The 12965-nt window shown below is 37.4% G+C and overlaps 2 protein-coding genes across 2 annotated transcripts; both read left to right on the top strand.

The window, feature by feature from the left end:
• The first annotated feature begins 1386 nt into the window (after window positions 1-1386).
• On the top strand, window positions 1387-2438 carry LOC105043463 (mitochondrial import inner membrane translocase subunit TIM23-1). The gene has a single exon (XM_010921018.4). It carries the CDS (start codon window positions 1642-1644, stop codon window positions 2212-2214), a length of 573 nt encoding a protein of 190 aa, XP_010919320.1. The 5' UTR covers window positions 1387-1641; the 3' UTR covers window positions 2215-2438.
• Window positions 2439-8246: 5808 nt separating this feature from the next.
• LOC105043464 (uncharacterized) lies at window positions 8247-12108 on the top strand. Its single transcript, XM_010921019.4, has 4 exons — window positions 8247-8367; window positions 8517-8713; window positions 10194-10353; window positions 11731-12108. The coding sequence occupies exons 1-4, from the start codon at window positions 8306-8308 to the stop codon at window positions 11948-11950; spliced, it is 639 nt and encodes a 212-aa protein (XP_010919321.1). The 5' UTR covers window positions 8247-8305; the 3' UTR covers window positions 11951-12108.
• Window positions 12109-12965: the final 857 nt, after the last annotated feature.

Raw genomic sequence — 12965 nt, 5'->3', positions numbered from 1 at the left:
GAGTAATGTACCATCGGATTAAGATGATGAACATGATCAAAATATGACTTATTATTTTTAAAATCTTGGCTATTTGAAAGTGTAATCTGATAGACCACTAGGTTTGAGAATAAGGTGGGATCCCTGAATGTAGTGGTTGGTGAATCACTGATCAAAAAATGGATTTTTGAGAGATTCTTCATCGATCTAGTGGTCGTGTGTGTACATACACATAGTGTGTGTACATACACATATTTTGAGGTAGATTTGGATAAGGTTGATTGAATTTGGGTTTAAATTTGATTAAATCAAAATTGGACAATGGGGTCCTACTACATTGATAATCCCATCTATTGGATGTAATCTATCACCTTAAAATTATTTGTACATAAAAAATTATGTAATTTAGAAACTCTTAATCTATGTATCAACTGATCAAAAAAAATATTTAATTTAATTTTATTTAGATTGTCTTATTTTTAATTATTTAATATATAGATTAAAAATTTTTAAATAATATAATTTTTTATGTGTAAATAATTTTGAGATAGTAAATACATCTAATAGCTTAAAATATTAATGAAGGATTTCGTTATAAAATTTTGATTTAACCGAATTTGATTTCAAATCTATCGACCTTTTATATATATATATATATAGAGAGAGAGAGAGAGAGAGAATCAATCTCGTTTGAATCATTTTTCTAAAAACTCAAATCAAATCCAAAACGAATTTTTTTGATTTAAAATTTTTTGAAATCAAAATCAAATTGAATTTAAAAAAATGATATAAATTGGACGGAAAGAAAACTAGTACTCATTGGGTTCGCGGTTCAACCTGTACACCTCTGGTAGAGTTGTAGCAATGGAATCGGCCACGTATTGGTTTAGTTTCTAACAGAAATAAAAATACCAATTTAACTTCTACGTGACACCGTGGCTGAAAAGATAAGAGGAACATAGAGGTTGATAAACACATTCGACTCAACATTTCAATTGTTCGGTTGCATGAATATATACGCAGTCTCTCATATCTATCATTTCTTTTTTTCCCCCTCCATTGTTTACCTGACTTTGTGCGCCAAAGTTACGGGGTCCAACCGTTTAAACCAGAGGCCAGTAGAAGACCAAACTCAACAGAAGATTCTCGAGTCACAAATCGTATCCACGAATGAACGGTCAGATCCAGCAGCAGTGTTCCACGCGGCGGCAGCCCTACTGGCTCCCACCTGTGCTCACGGAATGTCTTCTGGATTCCAGAGACCGCATCAAGCTATCGTTACCTTGCAAAGCCACCATACCTAAGAGAAAAAAAAAAAAAAAAAACACTTGCAAAGCGGTAGTAATAATCAAGTCAAATTCTAGAACCTGGAGTACGAAATAATATCAACCCGTCCCAAGGTACAATTCTACAAATTGGCAAGCACTTCTCGAATACCACCGAATGGGTTTCTTTGTATAAAACCAAAAGAAAAAAGAAACCCTCTAAATAGAAAACCCCTCTGGTCTCGCCGCCATCGCGTTCTCACGTTCTCCTACGCGCGAGCTTCGTCGGAGACGGTATAAAAGGAAGCTTCCGCACCCCGCGCCCAATCCCCCCTTCCTCACCTGTCTTCCTCCCCGAAATCCACCAAACCCTAGATATCAGAGGAGAGGAGATTTCATGGCTGATCCAAGAATCTACGGTGGCGACGACCTCGATCGCCGGCAGGATCCCAGCCGGCGGCTCTACAACCCCTACCAGAACCTCCAGATCCCCTATCGGACCCTCTACGACGTTCCCACCTCGCCGGAGTTCCTTTTCCAGGAGGAATCCGTCGCCCAGCGCCGCTCCTGGGGCGAGAACCTCACCTACTACACCGGCATCGGCTACCTCACCGGCGCCGTTGCCGGCGCCTCCCTCGGCGTCCACCGCGCTCTTCGCGCCACCGAGCCTGGCGATACTCTCAAGATCCGCGTCAACCGCATCCTCAATTCGTCCGGCCAGGACGGCCGCCGGATCGGGAACCGCCTCGGCGTTCTCGGCCTCCTGTATGCAGGGATGGAAAGCGGGATGGTCGCTGCCAGGGACACGGATGACTGGATCAACAGCGTGACTGCTGGGCTCGGCACCGGGGCCCTGTTCAAGGCCGCGAATGGGCCGCGTTCGGCGGCTGTCGCTGGCGCCATCGGGGGATTGATGGTTGGAGCTGCTGTCGCTGGGAAGCAGGTGTTGAAGAGATATGTGCCGATCTAGGGTTTGTTTGGAATCCTCTCGCCCCGAACCTTTTTATCTGTTTGTTTTCTTTTCCTTTCTTGATTCTAGAGGGGACCAAAATATGTGTGTCCATTTTTGCACTTACATGCAACCATGTGGTGACCGGAAAGGTCAAATAATTTATTGGAACAAGCCGATAAAAACAATTTCATTAATTTAAATTTTGTTATATGATAGTATAACTGTTTGTATTTTGGGTTTGAGGATTAACTTACGTGACTCTGTTCTTGATATGTGTTTCAAGTCTGTCTCTTTTTTCTGGTTCCTTAGTTGGCTCTTTCTTGTTGCTGCTTTGTCTGTTAGGAACTTTTTTTCCTAATGTAATATTTGATAAAATACAAAGGATCATTGTTGAATGGGAAAATTGCCATTTCGAGGGGACAGAGAATAAGTTCATGGTCTTAAGTTCCATTAACCGATCTTTAAAAAGTAGTTTGAATATCAAGGAGATTATTGTAATTTATGGATATGACAAGAAGTTTAATTGATCCGTGGTGCATTTATGTAATTGTTTTTATCTAATTGCTTTGCACTATTGATAGCTGAATTTAAGTATGCGTCTATGGATGCATATGTTATGGAAATTTCAGTATGTATACAAATTCACGGTGATTTCTCAGATATAAGATTGAAAGATGGTTGCCTAGGTTTTTCTAAGCACGTTGCCTTTTCAAGAAATCCTTGTTCTGGCATTGCTTACTGATATGAAAAACCCTCATATTGATTATGTGAGATTTTAAATATCAGTGTCAAACTCTGAACTATTTCCTATCAAAATGGCACGGTATCGGTATGGTACTGGTACCACCTATATATCTAAGTTGACATATTCCAAAAAAAAAAAAAAAAACTATCGTTGCCAATCAGTATGGTACTGCTGGTACTTGCCAGTATGGATCGGTATAGACCGGTATGACTGGCATGCATTGGTACAACTGTTTTAACGTATGGTACTGCTGGTACCAGTGCTACTTTTGTCTGGGAATGGTACAGTATGGTTGTACAATCCTGCTTCAGCAATTTCTGAAACCCTGATTTGATGGAGTTGTTTGTGTTTCATTGATGTATTAGTCTGGTCCATTTAGTTGTGGATTGGGTCTGATTATTTAATCACATATTTAAATTTTTTCCTATTTAATCCTTCAAAGACTTTATTTATATGATCAGATTTTGCCATTTGGTACTATAATGGCAAGATCTCTTATGGCATAGTATGGGCATCTAATATGTTGTAAAGCTCTGATAACATTGTTGGACCCTACAGTTGCTTGTTCTAACATTTGATGTGATAAAGCAGAATGATTTATACTATGTTCATCAGAAATCCGATGAATTTGGTAGTGAAAATTCAGAAGTGCAATATGGTCATTAAGAATCTTAAGGACATTGAAGTAATAATCAGGATTCTTGAAGTTAGATTGAAATATTATTTATAGGTTAGAAGATTTGAGTTCTGAAGAAGCTATAAGATGGATGACCATGTTTGCTTTCTAGCTTTAATTACTAATTTGATGGATATATCATTTTGTTTTCTGCCAATGGTTAATTGGACCCAAAGGTTGACTACGAAAGAGCTGCCACAACCTTGACTTTGTAGGCTGATCATGAGATAGCAGATGGTTGATCCCGTCAATTTGTATTAATCTAATGGTGGCAGTAGTTTCTTAGGAAATGGTGGCAGTCAAACATTGTTTGACACTAAAAGAAACTCATGGCAAGGCTATAGCAGTGGAAGCATGGATGTGATACAGAAATTGGACAGGGGCATGGGGTTTGATGTTGAAGTGCGTGTTGCTGTAGTTGGTTTTCTATTTGACTTTTCCAGTTATACTGATGACCAACAATCAGAAATGCAAATCATACATTAAAGATAATGTTAAAGTTGCTGTTGCTTTAAATGAGAAACTATGGTTCTTAGGAAGAAAGGGAGGTCCAATAGTGTTAAAGAGGTAAGAAGTTTGGCTAGGTTGGTATACCATGTTGTTTTTTTATTTTTTATTTTTTTTTTCTAGAAGTAACATAATTAAATTTTTAAAATAAAAATAATAGCACCAGACATGTATTTTTTTTGGTCTTGGTTTTGGATAACAAATAAAAGTGAAGCCAAACAGGGCATTAGTCTCGCATTTTTTTATTATGTCAAAAGAGTAGTTTGTACTGTATCTCAAGTAATTGTTGCAATAAAAAATAACTAATTTAAAAATAATTGTAGAAATCTCCTTTAACATTTTAGGTAGTCTGCTATACGATATTTTTAATTTGGATTTACATGCAGATTTTTGACCTTTAAGACCTTGTTGGGTTCACGCATATCATCCATAAGTATCTGTCAGTTGCTTCCTTTTCAGGGGGTCAAAGCTGTAGCATGAATCATATTTGTAGCCTAGTGATGAAATCTTGTGCTTTTTAAATATCTTTAGCATCCTAGTGGTGCTTTTCATTTATGTGATGATTGTGATCATGAAAGTGACTTTCAGTTTCATTAAATAGAAAATAATGCTATCATATTTCTAAGTAAATATTTTTATCAAAATTTTTTACAAATCTTTTCAGAGTGTTGTAAAAAAAGTAATAAATTGATTGTAGAAAAAGTAATTTGGTATGATGGAAAGGAATGCAAAAAGTGGCTTAGTTTTTGCCATCTACAATTGCATTTATGTAGTGGCTTAGTTTTTGGCTATCTTAATTGCATTTATGTTACTCCTATGTTCCAGTCAGTCAGATTCTATTATTTGTTTCAGTGACCTGCATTTTCGTTTGTTTGCTTTCTTTTCATCTGAATTTACATTGCATATTTTGAAGGTTTGTACTTTGTCCCACTGCTCGATAATCTGTATATTGACCAGGATCGAACATCGGTTACTCTTGTTATGTGTGACTGAAGGTTTAATTTAATAATTTTGTGTCTAATGAGGATATGTAATTGGTGACTACCTCATTGTTGCTGTTATTCCGTTACAGTGGTTCAAATATTGTCTCTTGGTTCTGTTGGAAACTCTGATTAATTATTGATATGAAGTATGCTTCTTGCTTCTATTGTTTCATTCCTTGTATCTAGCTTATTGGTCTCTGTACAAGCTTTTCTGGTTTTAGACGAGTGTTTTGAGGCATTAGTTAACCTTTTGGAAATTTGTGTCTTTATGTAATCCAAGGACAACCTCTGCTATGACTTTCATATTCTTTACGCTATCTAAGTGAATATCTGCACTTTAAATACAAAAGATAAGTTAGATCCGTATTCTGCACTTTAGGAATCCTAGCAACCATAGAATGATAGAACAACATTGTGCTCTGGCTTGCATTGTTGTGATGTTGGAATTCAGTTACCAAGTGCATAGCCTTTCTAAGATTCTGCCTGTCCTTTTTAGCTTCCAAAGTTTCTTGGCACCTATCTTTTCGTTCCCTTTTCTCCCTTGAAAGAAAAATACGTTCTATTATACAAGTAACTTGACTGCTTTTGTTAGCTTTATGCTTTTAACCGTTCCGAGTAAGCAGATATTGAGGCTAGGTGGGTGCCACTTGGCTTAGGAATATGAGAACTCCTGCTAACATAAATCGCACTTCATCAAGATCGCCAAACTCACCTACTTGGTGCCAGTTTTTGGCTTGGGAATGGTAATGTGCCTCTTTTATGGAAAAGGATGATGTACCCTTTTTTTTTTTAAATAAATGTTAAGGAAGGTATTATCTCTACCTTTTAGTTCTATCATATTCTTGTGGTGTTCAATTTTTTCCTTTGCGTCTCATTCTTGTGTGGTATGAGGAGATCGATAATATCAGCCAAAGAAACGAATCTGGATGGACGGTTGTTACCTAAACTTGAGTTGGAAGATGATTTCTCAGGTAATTTGTTTGGAAGTATGGGTATGTGAAGGGTTGTCGTAACCATATCTGGAGTGTGGGGCTCCTCGTTGTTTCTTAATGCTGATGCTGGTGTTACAGTTGTGATTTGTGACCCTAATCATTTAGGGCTTGCCTGCAAACGGTGCAATCAACAAATTCCCAGATTTCTCCATGTTATGTAGAAGAGCCTATGTTATGAGGTGGAACTCTGAGTCGTTTATTCAGCTTCTAGATGATTTTGTTGGCGTCCCTTGAATCAATGGCAAAGATATAGATGATCTTAAAGTACTCAACTCAAAGGCATGTTATAAACTAATTCAACATGGATCACACCGATCGAGCAGTTTCCAACCCCAGGTTATTACCTTCCAACTTGGACTTCCAAGGGGGGACAAATGGTAATCGAATCTGTTATTTCCGTTGTTAAATTTAGCGGCTGATGTGGTCCTCGATAGGGGTCATCTGTTAAGCGAGAAGCGTCTGAGGGGAAAGTATGAGAGTCTGGGAAAAATTATCCTGATTTTTAGGGATAATCTAAATTATCGGTCTGACCTAAAAGTTGGTTCGTTCGGTCACCATCTCCTGCTTTTTCTCGCTCTACCTTAATTAAACTTCTTTGCCAAAAACTATGTCGGACCAATAAAATTTGATGACAAAAATAAATAAATAAATTAAACTTCTTTGCCAAAAACTATGTCGGACCAATAAAATTTGATGACAAAAATAAATAAATAAATTATGTACCATAACATCGCGTAAAGATTTTTCTTGTTGGGTAGCTTGTGGTCTTGCATAACATGTTATGCACTGCAATAGTTTTATGAAGGTTTATTTCATCATAGACTGTTAGCTCAATGACTTGGCGTCGCTCAAATGGTCCGATGGCTTGTTGTGGCTCAAATGGACGAAATTGACCTTCCATAAAATGGTGGAAACCTTCTTACGCACACTTTTTGCCTCTTAACACGCAACTTCCAGAGACATTTATAAAAAATTGAACATATCAAGTTTACTATGAAAAAATCTCTCCTCACCGCCATCTACATTTTTTATTATAAATTATTATATAAGATTATAGAGCTTTTACGCTTGGAATCCAGGTTGGTGTGGCCATCTATAAAAATTTTCATTAGGTACCCATTTATTAAAAATTAAGTTTTTCTACAGAACCGGTTTAGCTTATCATCTAAGTGCCCATTTGTTAAAAATTAGGTTTTTCTAAAGATCTAAGCATGGAGCCGACGATGATGCCGGGAGACACTGGAGGTCTCGTATACGAATGCGGACAACCCCGCATCACCGCCTGCACGCGGTTGCGCCGCGCGGTTAACGGCTGTCTTCTGTGCCTTGGCCAGGCCGTAAGAACATTTGCTATTTGAGGGTGGCCCGGGCCCCAAAAACAGAAATTTAAGGGGCATGTGGGGCATCTACTTCCCCTCCATAAAACTGTACAAATCAAAAAGAGAGAGAGAGAGGAACATGACATATAACAAAATTATTTACATATACACCCAGTAAATAAATTATAATATTATTTTAGCATCCTAATCTGTCTTCCAGTTTTTCATATCAGTAATTTTATGTCTCATGAGACACCACAGTTTTTGGAGCCAAATATGACCCCACCTTGCACAATTACAAATTATTTTTTAAATGAAAAAAAAAGAAGTAAAACGAGAAAAAGGAAAATATCATTAAATCTCTGTGGCATCATTTCCATGATTCTCGGAGTTAAATAATTACAAATGCAGATTATGATTTATGTAAGAATGATTAGAAGTTGCTTAAGCTAAAGTAAATAATTTCACTTAGGTAATATACCCCTGCTATTTCCATCAAACTAGAGATATAACTAAGTTCTAAATCATTTGATTTTATATTAACGTATATGCTTCCTTTGTTTGCAACCACATAACACATTCCCGTCTCACATGAGAGATATTATTTGAGAAAAGAAAATAAAAGTGGTGACCGAGGATTTAGCTGTGAAAAATTTTTCAAAGGATGCCCTAAGTCTTATGAACCTGAGAAAGGGTAGCTTGTTTGAATCAATCTGGAGGAGGAGGAGGACACGATTTGATCATCCATAATTTTAGAATCTCTAGCTTGGGATCTCGTGGTTGCAAAGCAAGACACTTCAGAACTGAATTTTTCTTTCTTTCTTTTTTCTTTTTTTTTTTGTGATAAAGAAGGCTCATGAGCGATGGCTACATAATTGACAGCGGAAATGATTTGGGTCACGGTGCACGGCGGCAAGAACGAACGCGGGTGGAAAGAATACAGAAAGAGGTCTGCATTTGAAAAGCTCTAGGTTCGCTTTACCCAAAAAGAAAAAAAAAATCTAGATGTAAATCGAAAAAGATTAGGGGCAAAAACTGATTTAGTTTTAATTATATATATATATATATATAAGTAATCTGGCTTGGCGCACGTGGCAGAAGACGAGAAGAATGGGGAGGTAGAAAGAGAGCGCGAACCGGATCTGCATCGGACTCGGACAACAGAATTCTTCCCTCTTTCGAACCGAGAGAGCAATTTTCGTGGAATCAGGAGGGAATGGAGAGATTGCCGGAGGAGCTGTGCCTCAGGATCTTCCACCTCTTGGATCACCGAACTCTAGCAACAACTCTCCAAGGTAGCTCTGTCTCCAATCCTCCTCACTCCGACTTCTTCTTCTTCTAATTGACTTCACAATTCTGGTAATTATGGCATCAGCTGTAGGAAAACTGCCTCCTGTCTTTGAATTCCCTTATCACGACCACAATTTTCTGCAAATTATGGTTTTTTTTTTTTTGATGGTACTGCAAATTATGTGGTTTTGAGCTTTTTATAATTTCTTTGTTTCTTTTCAGTCCTTTAGATCTGGGTACTGGAATTAGTTCTTTTAGGATCTTCTTGTGAATCTGGAAGCATCTTTCCATATTGTTGACTGAGAGATGGGAAAGGAACAGGAGAGAACTGGTATACAAAGCTGTTCATTAATGTCTGTTTTGGTGCAATCTCTTTCTTCATGTTTTGCCTTGCTTGAGCATGGCAACATGGATTGCTCGATCACTTCTCTTCCTCATATGCAATTTTTCACCCACTTGAGAAATAGAATTCCAGCCATTAGGTTGATACTGATTTAGCTGCCATTCTTGTAAACAAATACGATTTCTTGCATGATCCAAACAGAGGATTTGGGTGTAGCGCCTGAATTCTTGGTGAATTATCTAACCCGAATTGTGCCGTGCTGTTCTGCTGGCGGTACACTTGTTTGGTGACTCATTTCTTGAGATGAATCCAGTAAATTTGACGCAAATCCTAATCATTATATCTCAGTATCGACTATATTCCTTTCCATTCATTGGGTTAGTGCTGATTAAATTGCCATTCTTGCGGAGAAACATTACTTCTTGCCTGGTCTATCAAAGAATTTGGGTATAAGGCCTGTATTCATGGTGAAATATTTCGGTGAAGCAGCTAGGTCATGACACTTGTTCATCTGATCATGGATCTATACCGTCCATTTTTAAGTGTTCTGTTTTGGTGAAAAAAATCATATTTGGAGGTGAATCTTGGATGGAGATACCCATCATTATATCTATGCATCATTTATAACTTGACCTAGAACCTATATATCTAGTATTCTTCAAGATAAGAACAACTTTTGGATTGACAAAGGTAAGCATGGATTTTTTTACTGGGCAGAATGCACAATTTTTGCAGAACTGTAGAATGTGTGAAATCAGGAAAATTGATGCTTTCGTGCATGGCAAATGGACTGATGCTTGGAAAGGCCCATGACTGGATCATTAGGGACAAATGAATGAGCTTTTCTGGTTCCTCTAGAAAACTTTATGGTCCATTCCTTGACCTTGCTGGAATAGATGGAGTGGTGGCACGAAAAGTGATTGATAACATGCTTACTGTGCAAACATCATGTCTCCTCAGACAACTTAATAACATACCTTTCATCCCCTTTCAGAGTGATGTTTGCAGGTTTTGTTCAATCAAAACAGAAACTGAGTCTTCAATTTGCTTTCATAAATTAAACTGTCAAGCATACTGGTTAATCCTTTAGTTTATATCCAAAGCTGAGTTAATGCTAACATCTGTGTTGGTGTACTAACTAGTTTGCAGAAAGTGGAGGAAATTAGGCTCTGACAATGCCCTGTGGAGCAGCCTATTCAAGAAACGATGGGGAGAAGACAGTGCTGCATTCTATGCACCACAAGATTCCAGAACTTGGAAAGATGTCTACATAGTGCAAGATCGATGCAACAGATATGGATTGTAAGTCATCAGCACACCCTTACTGGATTTCCATTTCTCATAACCTTTGCTCATTAAGATCAAGTGTACTAAACTGAATCTAAATTATTTTGCAATTCCATTAGGAAAGTGAGAAAAATAGGAGGAACCTTTATTTATATTTCTATTAACTTATTCTATACTAACTGAGATTAGGTGTACTACTATGATACTAAATTGTTTTGTAATTCAATGAGGCAAGTGAGAAAAATAGGAGGAAGGCATGCTTAGGTTGCAACTGATTGTTGTTTATTAGTAACTTTCTATGTTTTGATACTTGTAGTGATTATAATCATACTTGGTTCTAGCAACTGCCATCAAGTGCATATCCATATAAAATTTCCTTGGGGGCTCTTCTATCCAATGTTTTGATGAACTTCATTGGAACTTCAATGTAAATACAGCTTTGTAAGCTAAACTTGTCTTAATTGGGCAAGGATGAGTTGACTGTTTCATGTTTGACTTGGTTTGCATTATAACCAAATGCATATCTGATATTTTCTCTGATGCCTACATACTGAAACAAATATGACCATACTAATAGATGCTTGCTCCCTGGAGTAAATACTGATATGATCTAGGAAATTGAATTGACGTAGAGATTAAATATTTCTCTGGAAATAAAACATATGCACGCCATTTTGCATGTTGACTAATAGTAGATTTCGTCCTTGAAGGAGTGAAATTGATAAAGAAGGATTGCACATAGGATTATTCATGAAGTTCTAGTGTTGGTATATGTGTTGATTTTGTAGAAGCATCCATCTTAACAGAATATCAAGAGTAAATATCAAATGCTGTATAGCTAGAAGCTTTTCTGACATGTTGTCCATATATCATCAAAGATTTTAAGCTAATGCTTTCCAAAAAAAAAAAAAAAGTTGCCGTATTTTGTGTCTATCTCATTTTTCTTCAATCACAAAGAATTGGTGTTATTCATAATATACAGGCCTTATCTTTGAAATTGTAAGTCTAGGTTTAATCTACATATGCTGATTGAAGATGCCAAGCTATTTGCCAAATTTTAATAAAAGGAAAATATCCACTGTGCTGAGCCAAGCTTGAGCTCAAGATAAACCTAACAATTTTTCAGTTTAGAGGGAAAAAAAAGGGAGAAAATTCGCTTCTAAAATATATTCAAAGGCAAGGAGAAAGGGAGGACGGAATGTGTGAACAAAGAGTGCATAGACCTTTCAATGAAGCAACTGGATATGAAAATGCATGGATGCCTGCTCAATATAATCAGTTGACTCAGAATTTTCCTTTTAACTGTTTGAGCACTATATTCTTTATATTATTTATGCCCCTGACTCGTCTTTAAATGAAGTAAAATAACTTTACTGTACCACTTTGTTTCAGGGGTTTGAAGATTATTAGAGAAGGAGTCGACTACTATCTCATTCATCAAGGTGAGATCCAACGATACCTAGGCTCTTGTAAGCGTCAAGCTAGCTGGGACAACGGAGGGCTGCTCCAAGGCAAGCTAGAACAGCAGCGCCTGGAGATCTCTGATAAGATGCTGTTCTTTATCGGGGATCTGGAAGCTGCTTGTGCTGATGCCAAGCATGTTAGAATGTGAAGTTGCCAATAGTGAAACATAAGAGTACTGTATGTCATCATTGTGTGGCTATTGTTTGTATACATGCATGATTGGTTCCATCAGTTAATAATCCAATCTATGCATTCATATTTGACGCTTCTGTGGATATTTTCTGACTATATTTCTCAGTTCACCTATGCCAGAGCATGTTCTAATTCAGAAACAAATAGCAAATTCCATCCAATAGGTGGGGAAATATATTCATGGCTTATAGAAGCCTAGATAGATGTCTCCATCAATCTATATTGAAGAAAGATCAGTTATGAGCTTGTGGCATCAAAATGCTCCACAGAGCACTTATTCTGTAAACATTGCTACAAGCATGTGGAAGGCGGCATGAAAAGTGAAACCGTCTATTCGAAAAAAGGAAAAGAAGAGGTGAAACTATGACCATTGACTCGGGAAACGGTACAAATCCAAACCTTAAATTTTCATACCATGTAATTTGGGTAACAAACGTCTAATTGGAGCACATCTAGTAGATGATTTGAACTCCCCTATGGCCATTCATCCTGTGGCTACTGAACTTTTTTAGTGGTGATATCTGATGGTCAAATGACTGATCTCTGGAAAGCATGAAAGGGAAGCACTTCACATGGACAAAACATGAAGTTGCTCTATGAATATTACATGAACAAAGCACCACTCTTTTAGCGCCCGGACCAACATTTCCCCGTATGCCTTTAACACAACTAACTTCAGATAATCTGGAAATTTCATGGTTTCCTAATGCAGATTTGTTTGTTATACTTTTGGAACCCTATAAACAGCCAAGCACATGTACGTACCGCCCTTCGAGGATAGAGCATCTAGGTAAATTACTTTCGATGAGAGAAAAAAAAAAAAAAAAGAAAGATATGAAGGATGCAGTCAGGAGGTTTATGAATATACTCTTGACACGTGGAAAAAATTAACTTGCTCACCGATCCAAATCCAATGGCTAGATGAAGATAGAAACCTTATTTAAATTGGCACATAGGATCTTGGCAAAAGA

This window comes from Elaeis guineensis, chromosome 4, assembly GCF_000442705.2.
Source record: "Elaeis guineensis isolate ETL-2024a chromosome 4, EG11, whole genome shotgun sequence".
In the NCBI taxonomy this organism is placed as follows: domain Eukaryota; kingdom Viridiplantae; phylum Streptophyta; class Magnoliopsida; order Arecales; family Arecaceae; genus Elaeis; species Elaeis guineensis.
The sequence above is the reverse complement of the archived record's forward strand: the minus strand, read 5'-3'. Positions and strand labels throughout refer to the sequence as shown.

Excerpts from the sequence above, each read along its gene's own strand:
- LOC105043464 (XM_010921019.4), top strand. The coding sequence starts at position 8,306 with ATGATTTGGGTCACGGTGCACGGCGGCAAGAACGAACGCGGGTGGAAA. Across the intron at positions 8,368-8,516 it reads TGGAAAGAATACAGAAAGAG|AAGACGAGAAGAATGGGGAG; the intron begins GTCTGCATTTGA and ends CGCACGTGGCAG. Across the intron at positions 8,714-10,193 it reads TCTAGCAACAACTCTCCAAG|TTTGCAGAAAGTGGAGGAAA; the intron begins GTAGCTCTGTCT and ends TGTACTAACTAG.
- LOC105043463 (XM_010921018.4), top strand. The coding sequence starts at position 1,642 with ATGGCTGATCCAAGAATCTACGGTGGCGACGACCTCGATCGCCGGCAG.